The sequence below is a fragment of the Carya illinoinensis genome, chromosome 7 (genome assembly GCF_018687715.1).
Source record: "Carya illinoinensis cultivar Pawnee chromosome 7, C.illinoinensisPawnee_v1, whole genome shotgun sequence".
NCBI classification, from domain to species: Eukaryota; Viridiplantae; Streptophyta; class Magnoliopsida; order Fagales; family Juglandaceae; genus Carya; species Carya illinoinensis.
The window spans coordinates 36,406,278-36,430,511 of record NC_056758.1 but is presented as its reverse complement, the minus strand read 5'-3'; the positions used below and the strand labels follow the sequence as shown (position 1 = coordinate 36,430,511).

General features: G+C 35.8%; 1 protein-coding gene and 1 long non-coding RNA gene across 32 annotated transcripts in view; one reads left to right on the top strand and one right to left on the bottom strand.

Annotated features, from left to right (window-relative positions):
* The first annotated feature begins 1,111 nt into the window (after positions 1 to 1,111).
* LOC122317347 (MADS-box transcription factor 23-like) lies at positions 1,112 to 24,148 on the top strand. Of its 6 annotated transcripts, none has more exons than XM_043134375.1 (8): positions 1,112 to 1,184; positions 1,446 to 1,660; positions 14,508 to 14,586; positions 20,816 to 20,877; positions 23,083 to 23,182; positions 23,267 to 23,308; positions 23,394 to 23,477; positions 23,598 to 24,148. In XM_043134375.1, exons 2-8 carry the CDS (start codon positions 1,479 to 1,481, stop codon positions 23,772 to 23,774), a joined length of 726 nt encoding a protein of 241 aa, XP_042990309.1. In that variant the 5' UTR covers positions 1,112 to 1,184; positions 1,446 to 1,478; the 3' UTR covers positions 23,775 to 24,148. The 6 variants fall into 6 exon arrangements, with proteins under 6 accessions (XP_042990309.1, XP_042990314.1, XP_042990313.1 ...); XM_043134378.1 differs by lacking the exon at positions 1,112 to 1,184 and having other exon boundaries at positions 1,236 to 1,660; positions 23,598 to 23,752; positions 23,849 to 24,148; XM_043134377.1 differs by lacking the exon at positions 1,112 to 1,184 and having other exon boundaries at positions 1,236 to 1,660; positions 23,598 to 23,752; positions 23,846 to 24,148.
* LOC122317348 overlaps positions 13,170 to 24,234 on the bottom strand; it is a 35,960-nt gene continuing 24,895 nt past the window's right edge. For 11 of the 26 annotated variants that reach the window (XR_006244425.1, XR_006244424.1, XR_006244426.1 and 8 more), the window contains 3 exons: positions 15,862 to 18,088; positions 15,441 to 15,503; positions 13,170 to 13,752 (listed from right to left, as the gene is read on the bottom strand). This is a non-coding gene — a long non-coding RNA (uncharacterized LOC122317348). Of the gene's footprint in view, positions 13,753 to 13,851; positions 13,951 to 15,440; positions 18,089 to 23,594; positions 23,720 to 24,234 lie in introns of all 26 variants that reach the window. The other 15 variants (XR_006244447.1, XR_006244427.1, XR_006244438.1 and 12 more) reach the window with 12 other exon arrangements.

Genomic DNA, 24,234 nt, shown 5'->3' with positions numbered 1-24,234 from the left:
ACATATATATGGGATAATAAAATTATAAATATTCAATATGTTGGATCCATGATTTCACTCTTCGGTAATTCAATGGAATGAGGAACATAAATTGTTTTAAACTTGGTAGTGGGCACGTCACTATAAGAGAAGTGAGATTTTATGATCAAAATGATTATTTTCTACAAAAATCGTAGGAAATAGTTATTTTGATCACTAAATTTTTGTAGTGTGTGTACGTGATTAATACTTGGGCAAAAATGGTAAAAAGTTATAATTAAAGAAAAGAATAATGCTAAGTACAAGTCCTAAATGCACAAACTTTACACAAATTTTTATCGTAAAAAATTAGGTTCTACAAAAAAAAAGTTATTTGTTCACATATTTCATCGTAGATCCACTTTTTTAAAAATGGTATGTGCGAAGTTTATGTATTTAGAATTTGTATATATAATTAGTCTAAAGAAAAAGAGAGAAATAGAAACTAATTAAAAGCTATGTGTAGATGAATAGTTTTAATTTATATATAATTATTTTTACGTATTTTTTATGTCATTTATTGATATGATTAGTTAAAATAATTATGTTATATTAAAAAAAATAATGTAACTAATCACATTAGTAAAATATATAAAAATAATTATATATAAAATTTTTGTTTACACAATTAATAGAGAAATGCTCTAACGGTTAATGACCTATAAACGGAAAACAAATCCATCATGACCAGAATTTTGGGTTCGAAAAGTTACTCAAATCGGGAATTGATTTGGTCGTCTTTTGTGACAATGACAATCTACTGTCACGTTAACCCCACTTCCCACAAAACCCGTTCGCGGACTCATTGGCCATTCGAAAGAAACAAAAGGGCAGTCTCGTCTCCCCAAATCTTTTGGATAAAAGCGAAATTCCCAAAAATAGGAACTACGGTCTACGTATGCGAAGACCCCACGCGTCGGTGATCTATAAGGTGGACGGCCCAGTTGCCAAAAAACACTAAACAATTCTAGTGTCCAACATCCTATTGGTCCACGTGTCAAAACAGTGAAACCAGAGCGGTTTTCTAAGCCCAAAACAACTGGTTTTTCAGTCCCCAGCATATACTTTCCTTAAATGGTAGCTTTCTGCTGATGTTCATTAGTACGACCAAAGCCAAAACGATTTGGAAACCTCGGTTTGTCTTCACTACTTCAAACCTCCACCATGTAAGAACGCTTTTTTTTTTTTTCCTCTCTGTTCTCGGAACTTTTTTTTTTTCTCGGAAAATATCTTGTTTTTCTTTCTTTCCAGATTCATATATTCATCCTTTCTCGGAAAAGTTGTGTTTGTTTCTACTTTTTCTATATTTTCCGATCAATGATTTCCCTACCAGCCGATCTGGAACGGCGACCACCTTTCTTAGTCGCTCACTATAATTTATCTTGCAAATATACATATCGTTACTGATCTGTCATTCTTTTCTTTAGAAAATAAGAAAAAGCTAGGGTTGGAGGGCCGGGATGGGGAGGGGGAAGATTGTGATAAGGAGGATCGACAATTCGACGAGCAGGCAAGTGACTTTCTCGAAGCGGAGGAACGGTTTGCTGAAGAAGGCGAAGGAGCTGGCGATACTTTGCGACGCCGAGGTCGGAGTCGTGATTTTCTCCAGCACTGGCAAGCTTCATGATTTCGCCAGCACCAGGTCCTAACTTTCTCTCTCTAACATCTTCTCCTTCTTCTTCCCCTTCTGAATCTCCGTTTAATTACTTTCTCGTCATATGTATATATGTATATATATTGTTCCTTATTGATATCTTGATGCTATTACTGTTGAGAATGGCATTATGCAGTCGATCTGTAGCTTGAGATTTGCGTACTCTTAATTTTTTCCTCTAATGTGATACTTCTTGTTGATGACTGACAATTATAATAATTTTATGTTAAAAGAACGGGGAATTTGATCGATATTAAGGTATGGTAAATGTTAATCTGTTGTAATGAGCTAACAGTAGTACTTGTCTAACGTTATTATAGAATAAATTAGTTTTGTGGGATAAACTTAGGGTTGGAGAAGTACTGGCGCCGCACGATCATATTATATGCATGTACGAAAATGCTTGAAATTATTTTAGGATTAATGTAGCAATGTTATTTAGTCTTTTGTTTCTGAGATATATATAGTTTCTTTTGTTTTATTTGTTCACGTAAAAATGTGCTCGACTTAATTGATATTATTATTTACGGTAAATGTAACCCGGTTGTTCACCTTTTCTGGTTGATTAATGCGATGGGAGGCATGGCATGGGATTCTATGTATATATTCTAGCTAGGAGTTATATATGCTATAGATGATCAATAGCTTTATAAGCTAAACTAGGGAAATGTTTTGGCTATAGTAATGTACAGGAGAATACTGTTGCACTAGTGCCAAAATGTACTACTTTTTAGTTGGCCATGAGCTTGATCGTGTTGGTTAGAACAACAGGCAGCATCAGGGTTTGATAATATATTTAAGCTTGAAATGCAACAGTATTTGGGGATTTAGACTTGGAATCATGTGAAAGGAGCTTCATTGGAAGTGTAATATCCGGTGTTGGCATATTTAATTATGAGAAATGCTATTTTGCACACTCACTTTAACACCTCATTTTGACACTTTATGCATTTTGATTTTTTTATTAATTTTTTTTTACTTAATGATTAAGGAAGTGATTATTAGTGTATTGGTATTTTTTTAATATTTTTAAAAAATGTTTTAGAGTGATAAAAAAAATATGAATAAAAAAATTGAAAAAAAATGATAAGATGATTTTACACTAACGGTAAGATGGAGCGGTCATGGGCCGGCGGTAGAGTAGCGAGACTCTTTAATTATCAGTAAAAGTACTGGAAAAAAAAGTTATGGCTGAGGTCGATCTGACAGTAATTTCTGGTATAAGCTTCGTTAAGAGTTCATGAATCGAAGTTTCTCTTAAGTTTCAAGTATAAGCTCAAGCTTGACTGTAGAGGATTAATACGGCTCCTCTCTTCAGAATATATATATATATATATATATGCAATTTACTTTGCAAGTGCTACATTAATTTTAATTCTATATAATGTATCGATATTGTTTCTCTCACCAAATTCTTGTACTTGAATCTGCCATGATATTCGAATTTTCCCAACAAAAAATTGGAAAAGATTCACACATAGCTGAAAAAGCTTGAGTTTTTGGTGTCTAACGTTTTTAATGATTTCTAAATCATCATGTATAATGATTAGCTAGCCACATGCAAATCCATTAATTGTGGCTTAACTTTTTAAGAGATTTTGTAGGATATTAGGTGCTGATCATTTTGTAAGTGGTAAGACAAGGATGGTCAGTTACACTTACAAAGATAGAAGAACGTTTGATCAGAAATGGTGGCGGTAGTGGCATTGATATGTGGACGCATTATTTTGGTCAATTAAACGCGGGCAATGGTGTACGTTACGTACATATATATTTATACATATATATGTAATGTAATATAGGTTTTCGAAGAATGATCGTTGGTGGATAACGATAAAGGCAGCTAGAAGTGGAAGAATACACTCATGTACAAATTCTTATGATTGAAGTTAAGTTAGCTTTGACTACATGCATGATATGATAATTAGCCCCTTGCATACACATGCTCTTTTTTCCTTAATTAGGTAACGAGGTTGAAAAATTGGGAAAAAAATAGAGAGCAAGTTTGGTTGGCAACTTGGCATTGACTTCCGGCGGCCTGAAATCGGCTACTTCTATATATGCATGATTGGAGTTGTTAGAATTAAGTTGGAGATGATTCCATGAACAAATCATAACTTTTGGAAATTTGAACCAATGATCTGACACTAATGATGATTGTCGTTCGGTTAGCTAAAACTTTATCTTTCCACGTTTCTCGATATATCGCGCGTGTCAGCGTTACTATATACCATAGCTTTAAAGAAGTGTACTAGAAACCTCATTGAAAGTTATCGGACCAAAAACTACATATCCCACATATAATTAACGTAACTGAACATTATTAACCGTAGCATATAATATTTAAACGTACGTGTAGTAATGAACGAATTGAAGAAGATGGGTCGACATGATTGCAATACTAGCTACTAGCTAGTAACTATCGAACATGTCGAACTTGTTAGACTTCTGGAAATCCATGCATGGGCCATGTGGATTTATGGAGATCAAAGATCACAAAGAGAGACAGGCCTTCTGTCTCTCTATTTGCCTCTCTCTAATTTCTCTGTGTCGCACTTTGATCTCTTTACTATATATGTATATCATGAGAAGATTGGAAGAAAGAGATCACTGACGAGGAATGACAAGATAGAGCGTGCGAAAGGCTAAAAGGATGCAGGGTTATTGACTTCAGAAACTCTAAAGTTAAGGATCATTAGGGGTTTGCGTACAGCCTACATGTACAGCCTAGCTACATGGTTGGTTGAGTTAGGAGCTGTTGATTTTCCAACATCTTATTATCCCAACAATTCTCTCAACTCTCATTCGAAAGTAGATTTCATTAATTACAAAGTTTGCCTAAACCAATGTTTTCAGTGTTCAATTTCAGCCGGTTTGTCGAGTTGAGTCAGGCGGCTGTTAACTTTTCCCAGCATATATGAACATTTGTAGCTGAACAGTTGCAATTGGGAATATTAGGATGTAGCTTGTCCATATTTCATAATCTATAAAAGTAACTCATGTTCCCAATTATTTCTCCTGTCTGGATATAAATTATAATGATCTTTCATGTGAATTCTAAAACCACACGTTTTTTTGTTTCTTTTGGTTTTTAACGGCCAATAGAAGTTACTTTCTCAAAATTTTTTCCCCTTTAGAATGTTTCTCCTTTTAAAGGCCATATTGAAATGATCATGGCATGTATTTTGAGTTCAAGTCGGCTAGCATGAACTTGTATAACTTCATTTAATAACTTTTATATATGGCAGCATTTAGCATGTTAATTAGTATCTAAAAATATGAAAGAAATCTACTTTCTAATATAGACAAGTTTTGATACAGATATATATAAACATATATAAATATTTATATATATGTATTCAGACTTCAAATTCTATTATTCAATTGAATTTTCTAGATTTATAGATAAAATCTGAAAAATAAACTTTTTGACATGACTCACTTTAGGTACTCGACTAGCTACATGGTCACGTCCTAATTATAGCCTATATATAAATTGAGTAACCTTGCAATATTAGTTATCAACCATTATTCATCAAATAACTTTTAGAATATCGTACTTGCCTCTAGCTTTTATATGTAGCTGTGTTTTAGGGATATATATATATATATATATATTTATATGGTTCTTTGATTAAATTCTAGCTGGTTAATTAGGGCATGATCAGTTTGTAAAATACATGAATTATATGTTATGTTAAATGGGTTTTCAGAAATTAATACACGTATAATTTGGGACGCTGATCAGTCTTATAACTTATTCCAGTTCTCCCGAAAAAAACCCAAAATTAAAAATAATAATTTCTGTTTGATTAACCGTTAAAAAGGTTTAGGTGGCCACATTCCGTTATACTATACAAAGTAGGTTTTAAATAAAGAGGTCGCTAATCGGGACACATTTTAGAAGTTTCATTTGCCAATACAATAATTGCCTCACACGTACATTCACACATCCTTCATTTGTTGTGAATGCCGCCACTCTTCAGCCTACTGCCATCCAATATTAAGGATGCATTTGTATTGTGGAATGGGCATTCCTATCCCTAAACAGACACCAACAAACCAACAACACACAAGAAAATGATTTAATCACAACAAATCATACAAAACAAAACACGATAATTACTAGAAAGGGAAAAAATCACAAGACCATGATTCCTCAATAGCCTCAAGGTCTTCCTTATGGTTCTTTTAGTACTAAACTTACAATACTTATTATGTTTAGTGCTTCTATTACGTATGATATAAATCTTGTAGTGGATTAAATCGAACAAGCCTTTCGCACTGGTACTTTAGTAATCGTCTTTATAGATTCTTCTATAAACGTTGGTTATTCGATCAAACTTTAAGTGAATTTCTAACTAGGTGAGTCATGCATTTTGAATTTCAGTTCTCATGATTCAAAGCGAATAAGTCAACATCAAAATGGATTTGTCGTGAGGAATGACAAAAACACCTTGATTTAGTATTTTGTTCGCCAAAAATTGTATTTTTCAATGGCAAGCTCAATTGCTTATAGAAATTGGAGCAAACAGGGAGCAGATCAAGTCCTTTCCTCTAAAACTAACTGTATTTTCTTCAATTGGATTGCAGGACAGCTTAAATTAAATTTTGGAGACTCTTGCAAATGGCCAATAGGCCACAGTCCTTTAAAAATGGCATCCTAGCTAATTTGTCTTAGCTCAAAGAGGATTTATGGTATGTCCCTCTTTGGGTTCAACTTCATACAGAGCCTCTCAATTATTGGATTGTGGTAGGTCCGCTTAACACAAACAACTTACAACTCCCAAAAAAAAGAAAAAGAAAAAAAAAGTAAAAAGAAAAGAGGGACAGCCTTGCTCACATTGTGTGGTAGTTAAGGCCTCCAAGGAATTGCCTAAAGACTATTGTAATCAATGTGAAAATGGTGACTGGATCGGTATTCTTTTGGACTATAACTAAAAGCCTCTAGTGTATACTCTACAAAGTCCTCGGACATACCAATGTCCAATGTCTTATGCTTAAATCAAGCTCAAGCAGAAGATTCTATGATATGTTCCTTATCATGTAAGGTATTTTCCTATTCAATATAATTGGAAGGGAAGCTCTTATCCTTTGCTAGAGATTATTCTCTTGAAGCATGTTTTAAATAGTTTCCTAATCCATTTGCTCTTTGTGTTGTATGTACTGAAAGGGGTAGTTAAGGGTCTTCAGGTGATTTTTACTAATTTCTTATGCTGATCAAGTTTGGAGGTAAAATAGAGAAAATGAGTTTCATAGAAGAATGTTTGCTTGCCGGTGGTGGAAGGTGGATTAGAGATTTGGGACCTCTCGGATGTTCAAACTTCTTTACTCACAAAGTTTGCTTAGAAGTTGTTAAAGGGTGATTCTTTGTGGGCTGAATTTTTTAAGGCGAAGTACGTAGGGAACTCTCATCTAATTTCAATTATTTCGTCCTTAAGAGGATCGAGATTTTAGAGAGATATTTTACAAATGCTTCCTATGGTGTTAAATAAGTCTAGATGCTTAATCAGTGGGCTGACTCAAGTTTCTAGTTTGATAATTGGTTGGGGGATGAAGTTGTTGCTAATTCAACTGTATTGGTAGGTGATCCAATTTCGAGAATCTGTGATTTGGTTGATGGAAATGGATGAGATTTATTTAAAATTTGGCAATTACTTTTTTAAAAAAATGCATAAAACTTGCACATCCCATAACTGCTAATATTAATAAAAAATAATCAAAAATAAAAAACAAGAGTTGGCATTTGTGAAGAGCTTGTTTAATTTTCTTCATCAATTTAGCAAAAAGTAGAAGTATATACCTAACAAGAGAAAATATTCAGTTGCTGCCAGTGTTAATGATTAACACTAAAGATATAATACTATAATTAAAAAATAGCTTACATACTCTACAAAGTCCTCATACATGCCAATGTCCAATGTCTTATTCTTAAATCAAGCTCAAAGATTCTATAATATGTTCCTTATCATGTAAGGTATTTTCCCATTCAATATAATTAGAAGGGAAGCTCTTATCCTTTGCTAGAAAGATTATTCTCTTGAAGCATGTTTTAAATAGTTTGTCAATCAATTTGCTCTATGTGCTGTATGTACTGAAAGGGGTAGTTAAGGGTCTTAAGGTGATTTTTATTAATTTCTTATAGGGATCAAGTTTGGGGGTAAAATAGAGAAAATGAGTTTCATGGAAGAATGTTTGTTTGCCAGTAGAGGAAGGTGGATTGAGGATTTGGGATCTCTCATATGTTCAAACATTTTTATTCATGAAGTTTACTTGGAAGTTGTTAAATGGTGATTCTTTGTGGGCTGAATTTCTTAAGGCAAAGTACGTTGGAAACTCTCATCTAGTTTCAGTTATTTTGTCTTTAAGAGGATCGACATTTTGGAGAGGTATTTTACAGGTGCTTCTTATGGTGTTAAATAAGTCTAGATGCTTAATCCGTGAGGGTGACTCAAGTTTTTAGTTTGATAACTGGTTGGGGGATGAAGTTGTTGCTAATTCAATTGTAGTGGTAGGTGATCCAGCTTCGAGAATCCGTGATTTGGTTGATGGAAATGGATGGAATTTATCTAAAATTCGGTAGTTAGTTGGAGAGGAGATTGTGGAGAAAATTGCAAGTTTCCAATTGAGGCTATAAGGAACTATGTTGCCCAGTGGTGCTAGTGTACTCTCAGGCAGTGAAAAAGATTGCTTGGTCTAGGCCAGTTGCAGGTTTAGTAAAATTAATTGTTGATGGTGGATCACGTGATAATTCGGGTCTGTTGGTAGGGGTGGTGCAATTCGATATTCTCATGGTAAGGTTATTGCAAGATTTGCTCATTTTTATAGGCATGCCACTAATGCTGTTACGAAGTGCCAAGCCTACCTTAATGGATTAAAATTGTGTCATCAACTTGGTTTGAGGGATTTTTCGGTAGAATCGAATTCGACGGTAATTGTTGGTTGGTTTCGTTTGGATGTGTGCAAATTTTGGTATTTATGGAACTTTTGAGAAGAAGCACTTCTTTTATTTCGTTTGATGAATGTCAGTGTTTGTGATATCTATAAAAAAGTAAACATGGTTGCAAATTTTCTTGCAAAAGAGGGTGCAATGGGTTGGCATTTGGATTTTTGGGGTGAGGAGTTTAGAGAGACATTTTTGTAGCCTTGTACATACTAATAAAGTGGATCTTCCCTATATTAGGCGCTAAGAATTGTATTTGTGGGTTTCCTCCACCTTAGTGAGACATTGAATAAAACTGGAGCTTTCACCTCTTTTATTTAAAAATAAAACAAAAAACTCTAAAGCAAAATTATATTTATAAATCAGTGCGGAGAAAACACGCTCCACAACATTGACATGACGGAACTTATGTCAATAATGTGGAGTGTTCTCCACAAAGTCTTGCAAGTAGAAGTACTCATCCTTGAAATCATTAGCAATTATAATAAGGAAGTAAATTACCATTACCATATGAGTTGTATCAATGATGCTAGAGTCAAATACAATAATCTCTGCGCTGGATTGAAATAAGTCTTCATTATTTAACCTAATCAACCAAGTCTTACTTGAACTTTTAGTTATGCCAGGTGAGTTGCCTGGTTTTACCTAGCCTTAGACTACAATGTTTGAAAAGAGCTCGACAACATTTTCTGCGTATAGCATTCAGCACCACTTCCACTTCCAACTAATAAGGGAACTGTGCATATATATATATATATATATATATACGATTTTTGTAACACCCCTAGGAAGGTCTAAGTCACATCTAGATTATATCCCACAGGGCCTAGTCAATTGTACAGTTAAGATTGATTAAAATTATTATAAAGAATAAAAATTTCTCTTCCTCAAACAATATGAAGTCTCATTCACCATCTATACTCACTCAATATGAGATAATATAATCCCATTGGAGTTTTGCAATAAAATTTAGTCAATGTCTTGGAGGTGTCAAGCTTGTTTTGCAGTGGAAAGGTATTTTCACAAGAAAAAGTTGATAGGACTCTAATTGCATAGAAAACTTTTGGGTAGGGCTGTAATAAAGTTGAGCTCGTCTTTGATTTGCTGAGCTAGGTTGGGCTCAAAAAATGAAGCTTGAGATTTTTATTTAATTTTTGTTCGATCTCGACTTAAAAACGAGCTCAAGTAGAGCTGAGTTCAAAATCGGCTCAAGTTGTTAAATTTTTTTTTTCATTTTTTGAATAAGATTTAATGATTAATAAATTAAATAAATAAAATCTAATATTAAATTTGTACGGTAAAAGCTCTATTGAATTATAAGATTTTAAAACTTTATAAATAATTAAAATATGTAATTAGTTAATATTTGTCTATAATAACAATATATTATATGATAACATAACTTATTTATACATACAAATAGTACGATAACATATCTCTATTTCAGTTATGGTTCCCACATACTAATATATGAAATTATTAAATCTTATCAACTAACTATTACACAAATTATAAAATATAACTATAAAGCATATTCAATAAACAAGCATAAGTAATTAGGTTATATATCATATATTTAATTATAAAAGAGCTATGCTTATATTATTAGTTAATATATATGTACATATACAGATGTGTATTTATATATTTATCAATATATAAATGAGTTTTAATTGAGTCGAGTCGACTTGGGCATGTACGAGTCGTTTAGCTGAGTCGAGCTCTATTTGAGTTTAACCAAATGAGTATCAGGCATGCTATCGAATATACTGATCCATTTACAATCCTACTTTCAAGCACCTTTCACTTGCTTGTTTGAGTTAATAGGAAAAAGTTTTTTGTCTCCTCTATCCATAATCACTACCTTTGAGTACCCGCTTCACATCGTTCAATGTTCTACTAACACCAACAACATAGACTATCTCCTATACGCCTAAACTACTCCCCACCAAATTGGCTCTCCATGGTATGCATCAAACCACAATTGCTTGACATTTCATTTCTTTATATATTCTTTTTCCTTTCTCACCTGTAAGTTTCCCTTTGAAGCTTAACTAAGAGTGAACTTCAAGTGGAGGGCTCACCAACTTTGTCTTGCTTAGGCTTTATCATTTCGTGAAAGTGAACAAGATTATAGTTAAATTTTGGACTATGCTCTAACATCGTCATAAATTTGACATTTAATGCATATTTTCAATTGTCATCAATCCAAAAATCAATAATAGAATACAAAGGAAACAATTACACTCTCTAGAGAGATCAATCCAAAAATCAATAATAGAATACAAAGGAAACAATTACACTCTAGAGAGAGAAGCTCTCGCCTCTCTCTAGAAAGCAAAACAGTAAATCCTTCTCAAAGGGAGGAGCCAAGGCTCCTCCCTCCCTCCTCTCCCTTTATTTTCCAGTTCCTTTGTTTTGTTTTAATTTTTGCTTTCCTGCTTTTCTAGTTTAGTCTGGTGTGTTTGTGTCGATTTTTGCAAATAAAGGGTGCCGGGTACTCGTTTGGGCCGCTTCTGCAGAAAAAAGGAAGAGGGGACGGTGGGAGAGAAGTGGTGTGAGATGATGTTTGTGGGAGAGGCAGATAGAGACGGAGCTTGATGCTCTGTTTTGGTACAGGCGTTCATGGGTTGTCCCGAGGTCTCCGGTGATAACTCTGTTTGGCACGGGAGTTCGTGGACTGTCCTGAGGGTAAGGAAGTTTATGGATCTATGGATGTCTTGCCTCGGGGATCTTTCAGTGGACTTTCGGCGTAGTGGATGGATGGTAAATGACGAGGAAGGAAGGCAAATGGCGAGGCGGCTCTGGTTTTGTTACGAGTTGTGGTTTGAGGTGGAGAAGTGGTTTGAGGCAAGGCGGGGTTGCTCTGGTTTTGGTAAGAGCTGTGGGTTATGGGTCTGAGCCGAGGATGGTGGTTCTTGGCCGGGCCAAGATGGCGTCCATGGAAGAGGGGGATGGCGACGGAACTAGCTGCTCTTTTTTGGCAGGTGCTTTTATGGGTTGCCTATCCATGGTTGCCGTGCATTCACCTGGGCTCCGTGGCGCTGACCATGCATCGTGGTGAAGTGGCCGACTCATGTGCAGAAGGATAACAGGGAAAGTGGGTGGCGGCGGTAGAAGGAAGCGATGCAACCCTAATGGGTTGGGCCCCCACGTGCACACAAGTTGGGTTTTGGCTTAGGCTGGACCCATTGGCCCTACAGCCTATTATCAGCTTTATTTTAAGTATATGTAATTTTTAGTCTGTTTTAGTTTTTATAAATAATAAAAATGGGCTAGTGTCCCACTCGTCTTTTGGAGGAAGGTGGGTGTTTTGTCCTACTTCTCTTTTGGAAGAATGTAGGGTTTAGTACTCTTCCTCCTTGGGAGGAGAGAGTGTAGTTGTGCTCCTTCTCCTTGGGAGGATGGAGCGTGGGTATACCTTTCTTCTTTGGAAGAAAGGTTGTTTTAGCTCTGTTTTGACAGAGCGCTTTCTCTTATGACGTTTGTCAGGAGAGAAGGTATAGAAGTTTAGATAATATCCGTCACAAAGAAATTTGTTGACGGGAAAGCTCCTGAACAGTTGCGTTAGTTGACTTATAGTCTGATTCTCCTATATTGATAAGTCACAGTTATAACTTTGATTATGAATAAATGCAATAAAGCATATTTCCATCAAAAAATTGTCATCAATCCAAATATGGTCCTTACTGCTGTTTAAATTTTCCTTGTTCTTACCTCATGGGTGAAAATCCCAATGCCTATGGTGTTCTTGATCAACAAGAATATTGTACTATGCACATCCAGACCCAACTTGATTCAAAGTTTCATATGGATGTTGGGTTTTTGCTATAAATTGCGCGCCCTATGACTGAATTCAAAGTCTCACATTCATGGTGCATTTGACCCTTAGCTGGGTCGCGCGTCACAACCCTCTAACACACTAGATTTTGCACTTCACGAGACATCTTCAAAAAACTTTGGTGGTCCCAATTCTCTCACGGCAGTACCTATGATATGTTGACCATAGGCCATGTTGCTAAACAATTATCATACTTCTTGTACAAATACATAATGGTCAGAGCTATTTTCTTGCACTCGTGATGCCCCCTAAAAAAATTTAACTTCTTGTTCTATCATTGCATTGCTTGTTTCAACCCATATAATATTTTGTTAAATTTGTAATCAAGATGCTAACTGAAATCTTCCTGGTTGCTCCATATGAATCTTTTCATTAACTTCACCACCTAAGAAGTGATCCTTGTTTCACTGTGTTCGACTCCCGAACTCACATGCTAAGAGTCAGAAAAAAACCCCCATTGAATGAGAATGGTACCTTTCTTCTCGGTCTTCAATCTTCACACCAATGTGCTCTTCAATGATCCATTGATCTTGGATAATCCTACTGAGTTATAAGTACGGTTCTCAATTGAAAACCCGCTCCTCTTGCATAGCTTCCAAACATTCTCTCTTGTGTACATATGACTTAGCCTCATGGTTTTGGCTCCCATGAGTGAGTACATTATGTCCTCATTGGGTGGATTTCTAGTGGAAGGCTAAGATCTTTAGCATTGATGGATCTAAGAGATACCTGTTCAACTTATTACTAATAGGAGTAGCATCATCATCATCATTGTATAATCTGCATGCATCGTACAAGGAATTGAACCTAAACTTTCAGAACCAATGGATTTGTGATGCCCTAATAGAAGGTCAAACCACATAGCCTATATTTTAAAAGAACTAGTCAATGATACAGTTAGAGCCACATTAGAATCTTATAAAGAGTAAAAACTGCTGCTTCCCAAGCAATGTGGGATCCCATACACCACTTATACTTCTCCTTATCATATGAGGTATCACATCGAAGTACTTTGGTTTCTCTGCCCTCCTAAACTCTTCAATGTTTTGACCTTCAAGAATTTGCTTCTATTAAATCTTCTTGTTCAGAACAGTTCTGTACATAAAAATCTGTGTAGTCAAGGAAGATACACAGCTGTGCCTCGTCAACAAGGTTCCTGGATATGAAGAATTGTTCGATACTCGGAACCCCTTCAGAATGCCAACACAAAATCTTTTCTGGTCAAAACACCCATCCATCAACAGGAACCAAAAGAAGGGGATACATCAGATTAACTGCATTCCTCATTACCACACCCTGAAGAAGATAGGCAGTTTAGTATGAGAGAGCATGTAACGTGATTTTTCAGAAAATGAATCAATTCATTCATGCACTCTAACCATCCATCCACCTAACTGCACTGCAGCTTATTCAGTATTTTTTCTTCTTCGAGGAAATGAATGAATCCATGTTTCCTTGTTAGTTTCCTAGGTATTGAACTACATTTTTAGGCCCCTGCATTTTGCATTAAACAGCATTTACATCCAATTCATTGATCAATACAAATGATTCTTTTAAAGCATTTAATTCAGAACGCATATATAAAGTAATGGGGAGGCCAAGTTTAAGATACCCAGGGGGAGGGGGAGTAGAAACAACGAATTTTAAGCGAAAAGACTTGTGAGTAAAAGCTAACGTCATGCATATCAAGATTGTGTCAAGATTCAACTGAGTCTCAAAAATAAAAGAAAGGAAAGAAGTATAACATTGAACGTGAAAACATATCTTCAGGTTTGTCTTTAGTTATATGTCCAATTGCAGCTGGATTTGCTCATACTGTTGTCCCGCCACTTGTCCTAAGCTAACATACTTAAGAGCAAGTACAGTTTAATTGTCTACGAGATTGGGTGGTCTAGATGGAAAAGTTCTTCACAAGTTACTAGACTATAGATATATTCTTATAGTACATGTTCACCGCATAGTGATTCTTGAAAACATGTGATAACCTTTTTATGTAAAATATGTGATAAACAGCAAAGAGATCTCTGATACAATTTGAATGCTTTTACCAGCATGAAATCAGTAATTGAACGGTACCATAAATCAAAAGAGGATCATCACCAACTTGGGAACCCAACCTCAGAAGTCAAGGTATTCCTCAGTACTCAGAACTCAATACTTTTTTTCTGTGAATTTATATTCAAGGGATGAGATCCCTTAATGGTGAAGTCAAGGTATTCTTCAGTCCCAGACCTCATATTTTTTTGAAATTCACTATTCTTCCAAAGTGTTAATGATTCTAAAAGCATAGACATATATAGCATTCTATATTCATGCCTACCCATAGAGCAACAAAGACATCATGCTCTTCGGTCGTGCCTAGCATGTACTCTATATGCCTACCCTGGTAAACTTTGATAAACTTAGAGCTTGAAACAGCATCAGCATTTTACATAAATGAATACTTGTCGATATCTAATGACAGCATAAAAATTTTGAAACAAAAACATCCTAAAACAGTTGATGGATGACCACCGTATTTGTCTCCTCACATTTTTCTCCAAATACATAAGCTAATGCTACTTAATGTCAACATCCCAAGGAAGGAAAATAAGCTCTAGTATACCCATGTTATTCGCACCAATAAGCTAAGCCACTTCTAGGAAAACATGAGTGAAATAACCAGGCATGATGTAATCAGCGAGGATAACACCTTAGTCTCTGGCGCTTGGAATTAACAGAAATATTCTAAAATAAATTTCATCCTTTCCAAACTGAGGTTAATAAAAATAAAAGAACTGGAAGATACAGATATTAAAAGAACAGAAATATACACTCCAGAAACGCAAGCTTTATTCTTACTGGAAATAAACGAAATACCATAACATAAATGTGAAGCACATCAACTCATGCCACTTAGTTCTAAGTCTCTGACATAGATTTGATTTCAAACATCTTCACATATATTCCAAGAGAAAGAACATGAAGAAGGATTCATTGCTGACCTTAGAATCAGGAACCCAAGAGTGAGTGAGAGAAAAAGAAATCCCCAGTCGAGAATAAACATACTGCAAGAATAATAGCAAAGAGAAACCAGATATTAGCTTTTCTGAAGTGTTAGGCGGAAAGCTTGACTCTTATGAATGGTGCTAATATCAGGAACCTACTGTCCAAATTTTCTTAATGATATGTAGCATCAAATTCAATCCAGCCGCATCTAAAGTCTAGAACAAAAGCTTCATACATACAATACTGAGCTGTACAAACACAATTAGGCCAAGCACCACGATACCACTGTGGTTACCCACACATCTTGTCAACACAATGAAAGAAGCTGTTTTAATATACAACTCAACAGAGACTTATCCAGCATGGGGGTCAGCGTGATAAGGTATGATAAGATACTTTGGTTGACATTCTACCTACCATAATCCTCCTTTATCCGTGCTTGGGAGTGGCAGTGCAAGGATACAGACTGCCTCAAGCCTTTGGCATTGAAGATTGAAAAAGACTGCAGATAAGTTATCTCTGCATCTGGTAAGGAAAAACACATCCAGTATGCAGTATGCAGGATAGATGTGCAACATATATTCAACCCAACCATACAAAATTCACACAATACTAATGAGAACACGTTGTCACAAAGGATGAGTAGTGCAATAGATAATATAAGAAACATAAGAAAAAATAGGATTTACAGAAGCAGACTCTTGCACAAGTTTAAGGAACAGGTTCCTAACAGGAAGTTACAGTCATTACCTTCTCACAATAGAATTCAACAAGCAGAATTGCATAAACATTGAAATGTCAATGATTTCCGCCACTTCTACAATGAGTGCTAGCTTCTTTTGACCTCTACCAATTTCTGACTGCATGCATTAAATGCCCCATCCCCCAAAAAGAAGTCAATAAACTAGATTTTTTTTTTTTTTTTTTTTAATGTCGGGGAAGCTCTCCAAGGTAGGGCCCTTCAGACCCACCCCTGCAGAGTAAACCCTGGTTTCGTGCGCTACATCCTGGGAAGTTTTCCTACACGAAACTGGTTAAATCGCTAACTTTTCACCAGGGAGTGTGGCCCAAAAGATTGTTTGCACCCATGAGGTGTTGAACCTTGGTCCTTGAGGAGAGTGATATCCCAAGACCAAAGCCTTCACCACTTGCGTCAACCCCTTGCGGTGTTTAATAAATTAGATTGTTAAAAAAAGCAAAAATAAAGAAACGACATACTGCCCATTACGTCACTTTTGATGTTCTAATACGAGTAATTTTGATGCATTCCACTCTTAGTTCAGTCACTGTCATAACAGTTCTCGATTTAGGCACATCACATTGTACCTTGATACCTTACCCCTGAAATTAAATGAACGTGCATCCTTGGTCAAAATATGATGCAAAAACACAGAACTGCAGAGTAAACATGAAAGATTGATGGAATAAAATTCTATAAAAAGGGGAAGGGCAACATGAAACATATAATGTAAATCTATCGAAGGTTGCACAATGAGGCAGATCAGTGAAGAAAATTGTCCAGAGAAGGGTGGGCGAAAATGTCAGACTATAATCTGATCCGCTGTAGTCAAGACCATGGTGCTTAGTTCACAATTGCAGAAGGTAAAGCAGCCAAAAAACCACTTCGTGTGCCTTGAAGAAGCTCCTGATAGCTGCACAATTATTTCAAAATAAATCCAGTAAAAGATAGTTCGTTTGCCTTGACAGATCAGTAGGGAAAGAATATCAACATAAATTCAAAAAATGAATTATGGAAGTGCAGTGGGAAGATATATGGGTTTCCTCCCAAGTTCAAAACAAAGGGAGTAGAATATACTTCTGAAATAAGCAATCAAATATTTCAGTTTCCCATATGCATAGAAGCCAATCCCAAAATGTTGAAAGCTGCTTCCGTGGCAATTGCTTCTGAAACCGAGTTCCTCTTGATGAAGAAAAGGAGCAAAAGAGGTGTTTCAGTCAAAGCACGGACCTATGAACAGGGCCTAACTGTAGTCACTGGTAAGACTCATCCTAGAAGTAATACTGAAACTTTCCTGGAAGGATCATCATAATTTTTTTCTAAAATTGTATTCCTCCGGTTTTAAGCAGTGCATATAGAGAAGCTTAGAATTCCTGAAGAACGTGAGACAATGGACTGGCAAGAACATGAATTTCCACACTTCCGTCATTGCCTACCAATGTTCCAGTTGCATGAGTGCTAGAATGCTTCATTAGTTCTTTTCTCCATTACGTGGGGGAGCCGATCATTTTGTCCTGACACCCATAACTGGATATTCATCATTAGCAATATGCCTCAAATTTAAGTATATACCTTGAACTGACACAACATATCATGTATCACTAGAGTTTTTCAGCAATTTGCATCTAGCAACAACTAAAGAGCAACATTAAAGAAGTCCCTGTAGCTAAAATGATTCCAAAAAGAGAGCGTTGAAGATCGTGAGAGAACCTTGCTTGAGTTAAGTACCTTAGTGCTCAAATCTTTGTATCATTGTATGATTGGACAACAGTCCAAAACAACACCAGCTTCTCATACTTTGTAGATGTTATGAATTCTTGTTCTCCTTCCTCATCTTAGCTAAGTGTTTTCCTTTGTATACTTCCTTTGTATTTGGGCTTCTCCCCTAGCACTCTTTTTTTCTCCCTAAATGAAATTTTGGTATCTTTGCTCATAAGAAAAGAAAAAGAGTTGAAAATTATGTAAACCATGGGTTTAGAGGTACAATCCACATAACTATATTGTCAAGAGTCAATATTTCGTTCTCGCAAACAAGAAACTATTGCCTTTCAATGCCCCCCTCCTGGCTCTCCAAATTAAAACATTATATACACTTCCATTATTTCCAATTAGAAACTTGAAAAGCCAAAAAACGTAGGCCATACTCAGAGACATAGGCACACCCACACACAAGTTATCAGCTAAATCCACTTAACACTAACATATCCATTATTAGGCATACAGGCCAATTAATCACATCACGACAATATAAGTCTAATCCAGCAGCACAAGTATCCACTTCAACCCTAACTCTCCAAACCTCTACCTAATGAGGTCAACAATATCACATAATTATTAATGCCTAAACAGTTGCATATTTGACATCACAACCAAAGGCTACTCACTGCAAAATAAATAGTAAATATAGTTCAATCTAGAATGAGCCCAAGCAAAACATTTCCAATCCGAGTGAAGTTAGTCACCCAGAAACTATCAAACGATAGGTGATCATTCCTTTGATATCTGCACATCCAAAACACCATGAGCACCATAAGAACTCTCTTGAAACTAACAAAAGAGCTTTTACCACAAATCATTCCTGAACATAACCACAAAAGCCTATCCTACCTGGAGCATAAAACATGACCAACTCCTTTTTTTGATTGGCACAGGGTGTCCAAGCACAGTGTCCCGTCTAATCTTGGGGGTGCATAGGATAAAACATGACCAACTCACAAGGGCAAAATTCAAACTTGACTCCTCAAAGCAAGAATGCCACAACAAATCGACAATATAAATCCATTCTGCTACTGATAATTGACTACTTTAATCCACTATAGTCAAAATCTATTTAACATGATAGATTTTGTAAGTTCCTAATCGTGATTTTTCACAGGTGGCCCACAACTACCTCATTTTCAGGTTTATTTTGTGCTTTCAAACTGTTTTAACAGCCTAAATTCCCCAGAAAAGGCATTTTAGCTACATCATTTTGTTTTCCCTCCCAACCCGTGACTTATTTTAGCCTCTTTTGTTAAAAATAATGTTAAGCATTTTGAAGAGGAGTAATCTTTTTTTCTTTTTTTTTTTGGGGGGGGGGGGGGGGGGGGGGGGGGGGGGGGGGGGGGGGGGGGGGGGGGGGGGGGATTAAGTTTATGTCCTACTCTTCCAACAAGTGATCCCAAGCTCTAAGAAAAGAGGGCTACCGCTACAGTATGTGAAAATAGATCCTTTACAAATATGAGTCAGAACGTCTACCATGCATAAGAACCCAGTTATTATTATTATTATTATTATTATTATTTTGTAAAAACCCAATTGATACAAAAAGAATTCAGTTGGTTTAGGACTTAGTTGAGTTGAGAAAGACATAGGGCAAGAGACATGCACCAATAATGATACCAAATAGATTTCATCAAATCCCATCGACTAGAAACTAAGACAAATGATTGAAAAAATAAAACTTATTCCTGAGGGGTAGCTCAGTTGATCAGGCCTTAGATTTGCTCCCCAATGGTCACTAGTTCAAGTCCTCTCAGGGCCATTGGAGATTTACCTGACCATTAATTTCAGGGTCCCGTGGGATTAGTCGAAATGCACGCAAGCTGGCCCGGACACCCACGGATATATATAAAAAAAAAAAAAGAACTCATATCATCTCTTCTTACAGTCAGTTTCAATATCACGATGTTAAATGTTTTTTAGAATAAACCTTATAGTCAAAAGAAATTGGTTGGTTAAGGAATATACCAAAAGAGTTCATTTGCTCACAAAGAAAAAGGGAAAAGACACTCCGCAAAAAAGGACAACAAAAATATTTCTCATGTTGATTAAAAATTAGAGAAGAGTGGCTCTTTTACACTTATCTTTGAAGAAAGGATAGCTGTAACTACTACAAGCCTTTCCTTCTTGTTACTAATTCAATGACATAACAACCACTCGAAAGGCTATGTCTAAGTATTTACAAAGTGACAAATAAATCAAAGACCTAAAAGTCTATGTACGATCTAGCAACATCTCCTTCCAACACCATATTGAGGGTTTTTTAACACATAACGCTATTAAGAAAGTCAAGTAACCATTTCCAAGACCCCAAAAGTTTATCAACCAAGGATCCTTTTAACATCTAGATACATGCATAAAAAATTAGAATGTATGCGTTTATGCTAGTAGTAGAAGCATGCACATACATAAGTATATATATATATAAGCACTCCATGTTTTTGCTTTAGATTGTACTTAGGTGTATTCTCTTGTATACTTCCTGTATACTTGGGCTATGTCTATATACTTTGAATAAAATCTCTTTTAGCTATTAAAAAAAAAAAACAAATATAGCTGCATACATGTAGACAAGCATAATGCACAAACACAAATACACATAGAAAGACGTATATGTATACCGGACCTCTAACTGGAGTTGCTAAATTGTGTACTTGTTGGTAGTTAGCACGTTAATTAAAATATTTTCCTTCTATAGATTGCATATGCAGCATTCCTTCTATATATTGCATATGCAACAATATGCTTCTTGGGATATTAAAAAGATTTGATCATTTATTAATTTCAGATATGTTCATGCCAGTATTTGAGCAGATAACTAATTGCTTTAGTATACTTGTGTTGATCAATTATGCTTTTTTTACTTGCTAGTTTTGGCAAAGGGAGGCAGCAATGTTAAGGCAACAATTGCAAAACTTGCAAGAAAATCATCGGTACAGTATTTTCCTGTAAGATGGAATCTATCATAATACATACTAATCAAGAAAAAATGGCATAATAGAAAATAAGAAGTCCACCAATAGGTTGGAAATTAATGGATCAGACACTAGTAAACATGAAGTCCACGAGTTCAACACCATTTAGACACAAAAAAGCCCTCAGTTTTCAGTTGAATACGCGAAGAACATTTGTATTCGCATATTGTTTGTGCAACATATCACAAAGCTCTTTCCTTGTCCCCCTTATAACTCATATCTCTTTGATGCCCAAGGACAGAAGTCATAATCTACAAATTTCAGCTAAAGTATTTTAACTTGAAAATATGCCGTCTCTACTTTTCTCCTTATGTACACACTTACATTTGTACACACAAATCTTTGTCATTAATCTGTCCTTGACATTTTTTGTTTAAGTTCAAGATCGAAAAGCCAAACTCAAAAGGCAGGGACATGTTATATATTCAACGTCTTGCAGTTTTTATGACCCAATTTTTGTCACATTTTATAAACAAGGAAAAAAGGAAAAGGAGATAATATCATTTCTACCAAGCATTATTTGTAGAAAGACAACCTTCAGAACAATAAGTTTAAATATGTTGTAGCATCCAAGCTTGCTAGAAACGACACTAACATTTTCTCTTGCCTTGAGACTAGCTCAATACAAAAGCCCCAAATACATTTCCCAAACCATGAGTATATGTTTGACTCCTTGGTAATTGCCTCTAGTAATTTTAGAGACATCATTACTTTTCAGTAGCTAAACTGTGCAAGAAAACTCGAGTTAAAACATGGAGCTCAAGTTTGGCAAGCAATACCAAAAAGTACAACACAAAATTCTCAAAATAGATATTAGATCACATCATGATATAAAGTCAAGAAAGAGTGCAGAAACTTCTTGATCTTTTTACTTTCATCTAATGTATTGTAATATGCCCTAATAGAAAGCCCAAACCACATGGCCTATACTCCAAAATGACTAATCAATGACACAATTGGAACCCCAATGGAATCTTATAAAGAGCAAGAACTTATCCTTCCCAAGCAATGTGAAATCTCATACACCACCTACTTTTATCCTTATCATATGGGGTATCACATTGTAATGCCCCAATGGAAGGCTCAAACCACATGACCTATACTCAAAATGACTAGTCAATGATACAGTTGGAGCCCCATTGAAACCTTCTAAAGAGTAAGAACTTCTCAGTCCCAAGCAATGTGAGATCCAATACACCACCTATTCTTATCCTTATCATATGGGGTGTCACAATCTACTCCCCTAAAATTCCCGACATCCTCGTCGGGCCAGTCCGTTGTAAGTGACACAGCTCAAGTCCCTCATTTCTAGTTGGGATAGGCTCTGATACTATTTGTAATGTCCAATAGAAGGCTAAAATCACATGGTCTATACTCCAAAAAGACTAGTCAATGGTCCCCCCCTCCGCTTGGCGGTGCTTATGGTGGGGTTGGTGCTCCATACTCTATTTAGTCAGGGTATGGGGATTTGGTAACTCTGTTGTTGTCAGAGTTGTGCTATTTCTTAGCTTTAGGTCTTTAGAGATCTGGACTAGACCATGTCAATCACAGTAGTATGTTGAGAAGCTATTAACGTTTGTAATTGGCTTGTTAAGTCAAATTTGTATGTCCTCTTTTATGAATGGAATGTGATCCGTTATTTCAAAAAAAAAATGACTAGTCAATGATACAAATCGAACCCCATTGGAACTTTATAAATAGCAAGAACTTCTCCATCCCAAGCAATGTGGGATCTTATACGCCATCTACTTTTATCCTTATCATATGTGGTATCACACATATGTATACTCCCTCTTTACTTGGATGGTGCACTTTTAATCATTAATAAAATATACCTTATCAAAAAAACAGTGCATCAACTTTTTGTACATGCTAGCTAGAGAATTTCAATTGCAGAGACAAGGAATTGGGCAGTTAGAAGCTCATAGTAGGAAACCTGAAGCTATCAATAACAAGACAAGAGAATTATCAAAAGGATGATCGTAGGATCATTCCAAAAGCATAGCATTCAGCAAAGGCAGCATTAAAAATGTTAAGGATGCCAATAATGATATAGTATGAAGATATGATCTCCTACATTTTCCATGTGTATCTCACAAAGGAATGTAATATGTTCAAGATGCAAATTTAAATGCTTTTAAGCAATATCTATAAACATAACAGGCAAATGATGGGTGAAGAACTTTCTGGTTTGAATGTCAAAGAATTGCAGAATTTGGAGAACCAATTGGAAATAAGTCTACGGGGTGTTCGTATGAAAAAGGTTTGAATGCTTCTTCCCATAACAAACACTCTTTCTATAGAATTAAAAGCAAATGCATCTTACCATAACATTTGACTTTTGTAGGACCAAATTTTAATGGACGAAATAGAAGAATTAACCAGAAAGGTTAACCCTGGAAACAGTGGCTGCTTATGCTCATCTTCATTTATGTTACTAAATGCGAAGCTAAATTCGATTGTCTTCATTGCAGGGAAACCAAATTCACCAGGAAAATGTCGAACTGTATAAGAAGGTAAACCTAATTCGTCAAGAAAACATGGACTTATATAAGAAGGTATATTGATGAAACTAATACAAAGTTCAGTTACTTTTCTAAGGGTATTCTATTCAATCTTGAACTTATGCAAACTTGAGATGTTTCTAGTCACCCTCAACAGAAAATTTTGGATACCAGGTTTATGGACCAAGGGATGTGAATGGAGCAAACCGAACTTCCCTTCTCTTAGATGGTCTTGGCATTGGAGAGGACTCGCATGCACCTGTCCATCTCCAGCTTAGCCAGCCACAGCATCAAAACTATGAGACACCAACAAGAGCCACAAAATTGGGGTATATTATTCTCCGGAACTAAATATTTCAATCATAAATGCAAATTTACTTTCCTAAAGCATGATCCCAAACTGGTTTCCTTGATGACTGCAGCAGACTTCAACTGCATTAGCCAAGAAGATACAACAGGGGATGGATAATACTCCGTATCTATCAATAAAATGGCCTATGGTTATAGATCTATGCTTGTATCAGTGAGGTATGCTATAAGAGCAATAGACAATTCAGCAAAAAGATACTTGTTTGAAATGATCAATGAAACCAAATTCAGCATGAGTGATGGCAATGAGCAATGAGCGATGAAACCAGATACTTATGTAGCTTTATAAGATTAACTGTACTAAGACTAATTGAAATGGATTGCATGTGAACTGTCTTTTAGCAGACTGACAAAAAGGTTGATAGCAGTAATCTTTTCCGTAAATAGGACACGTGAAAAAATATAACTAGAAACCAACACCAACATGTACTTCCAAGTAAGA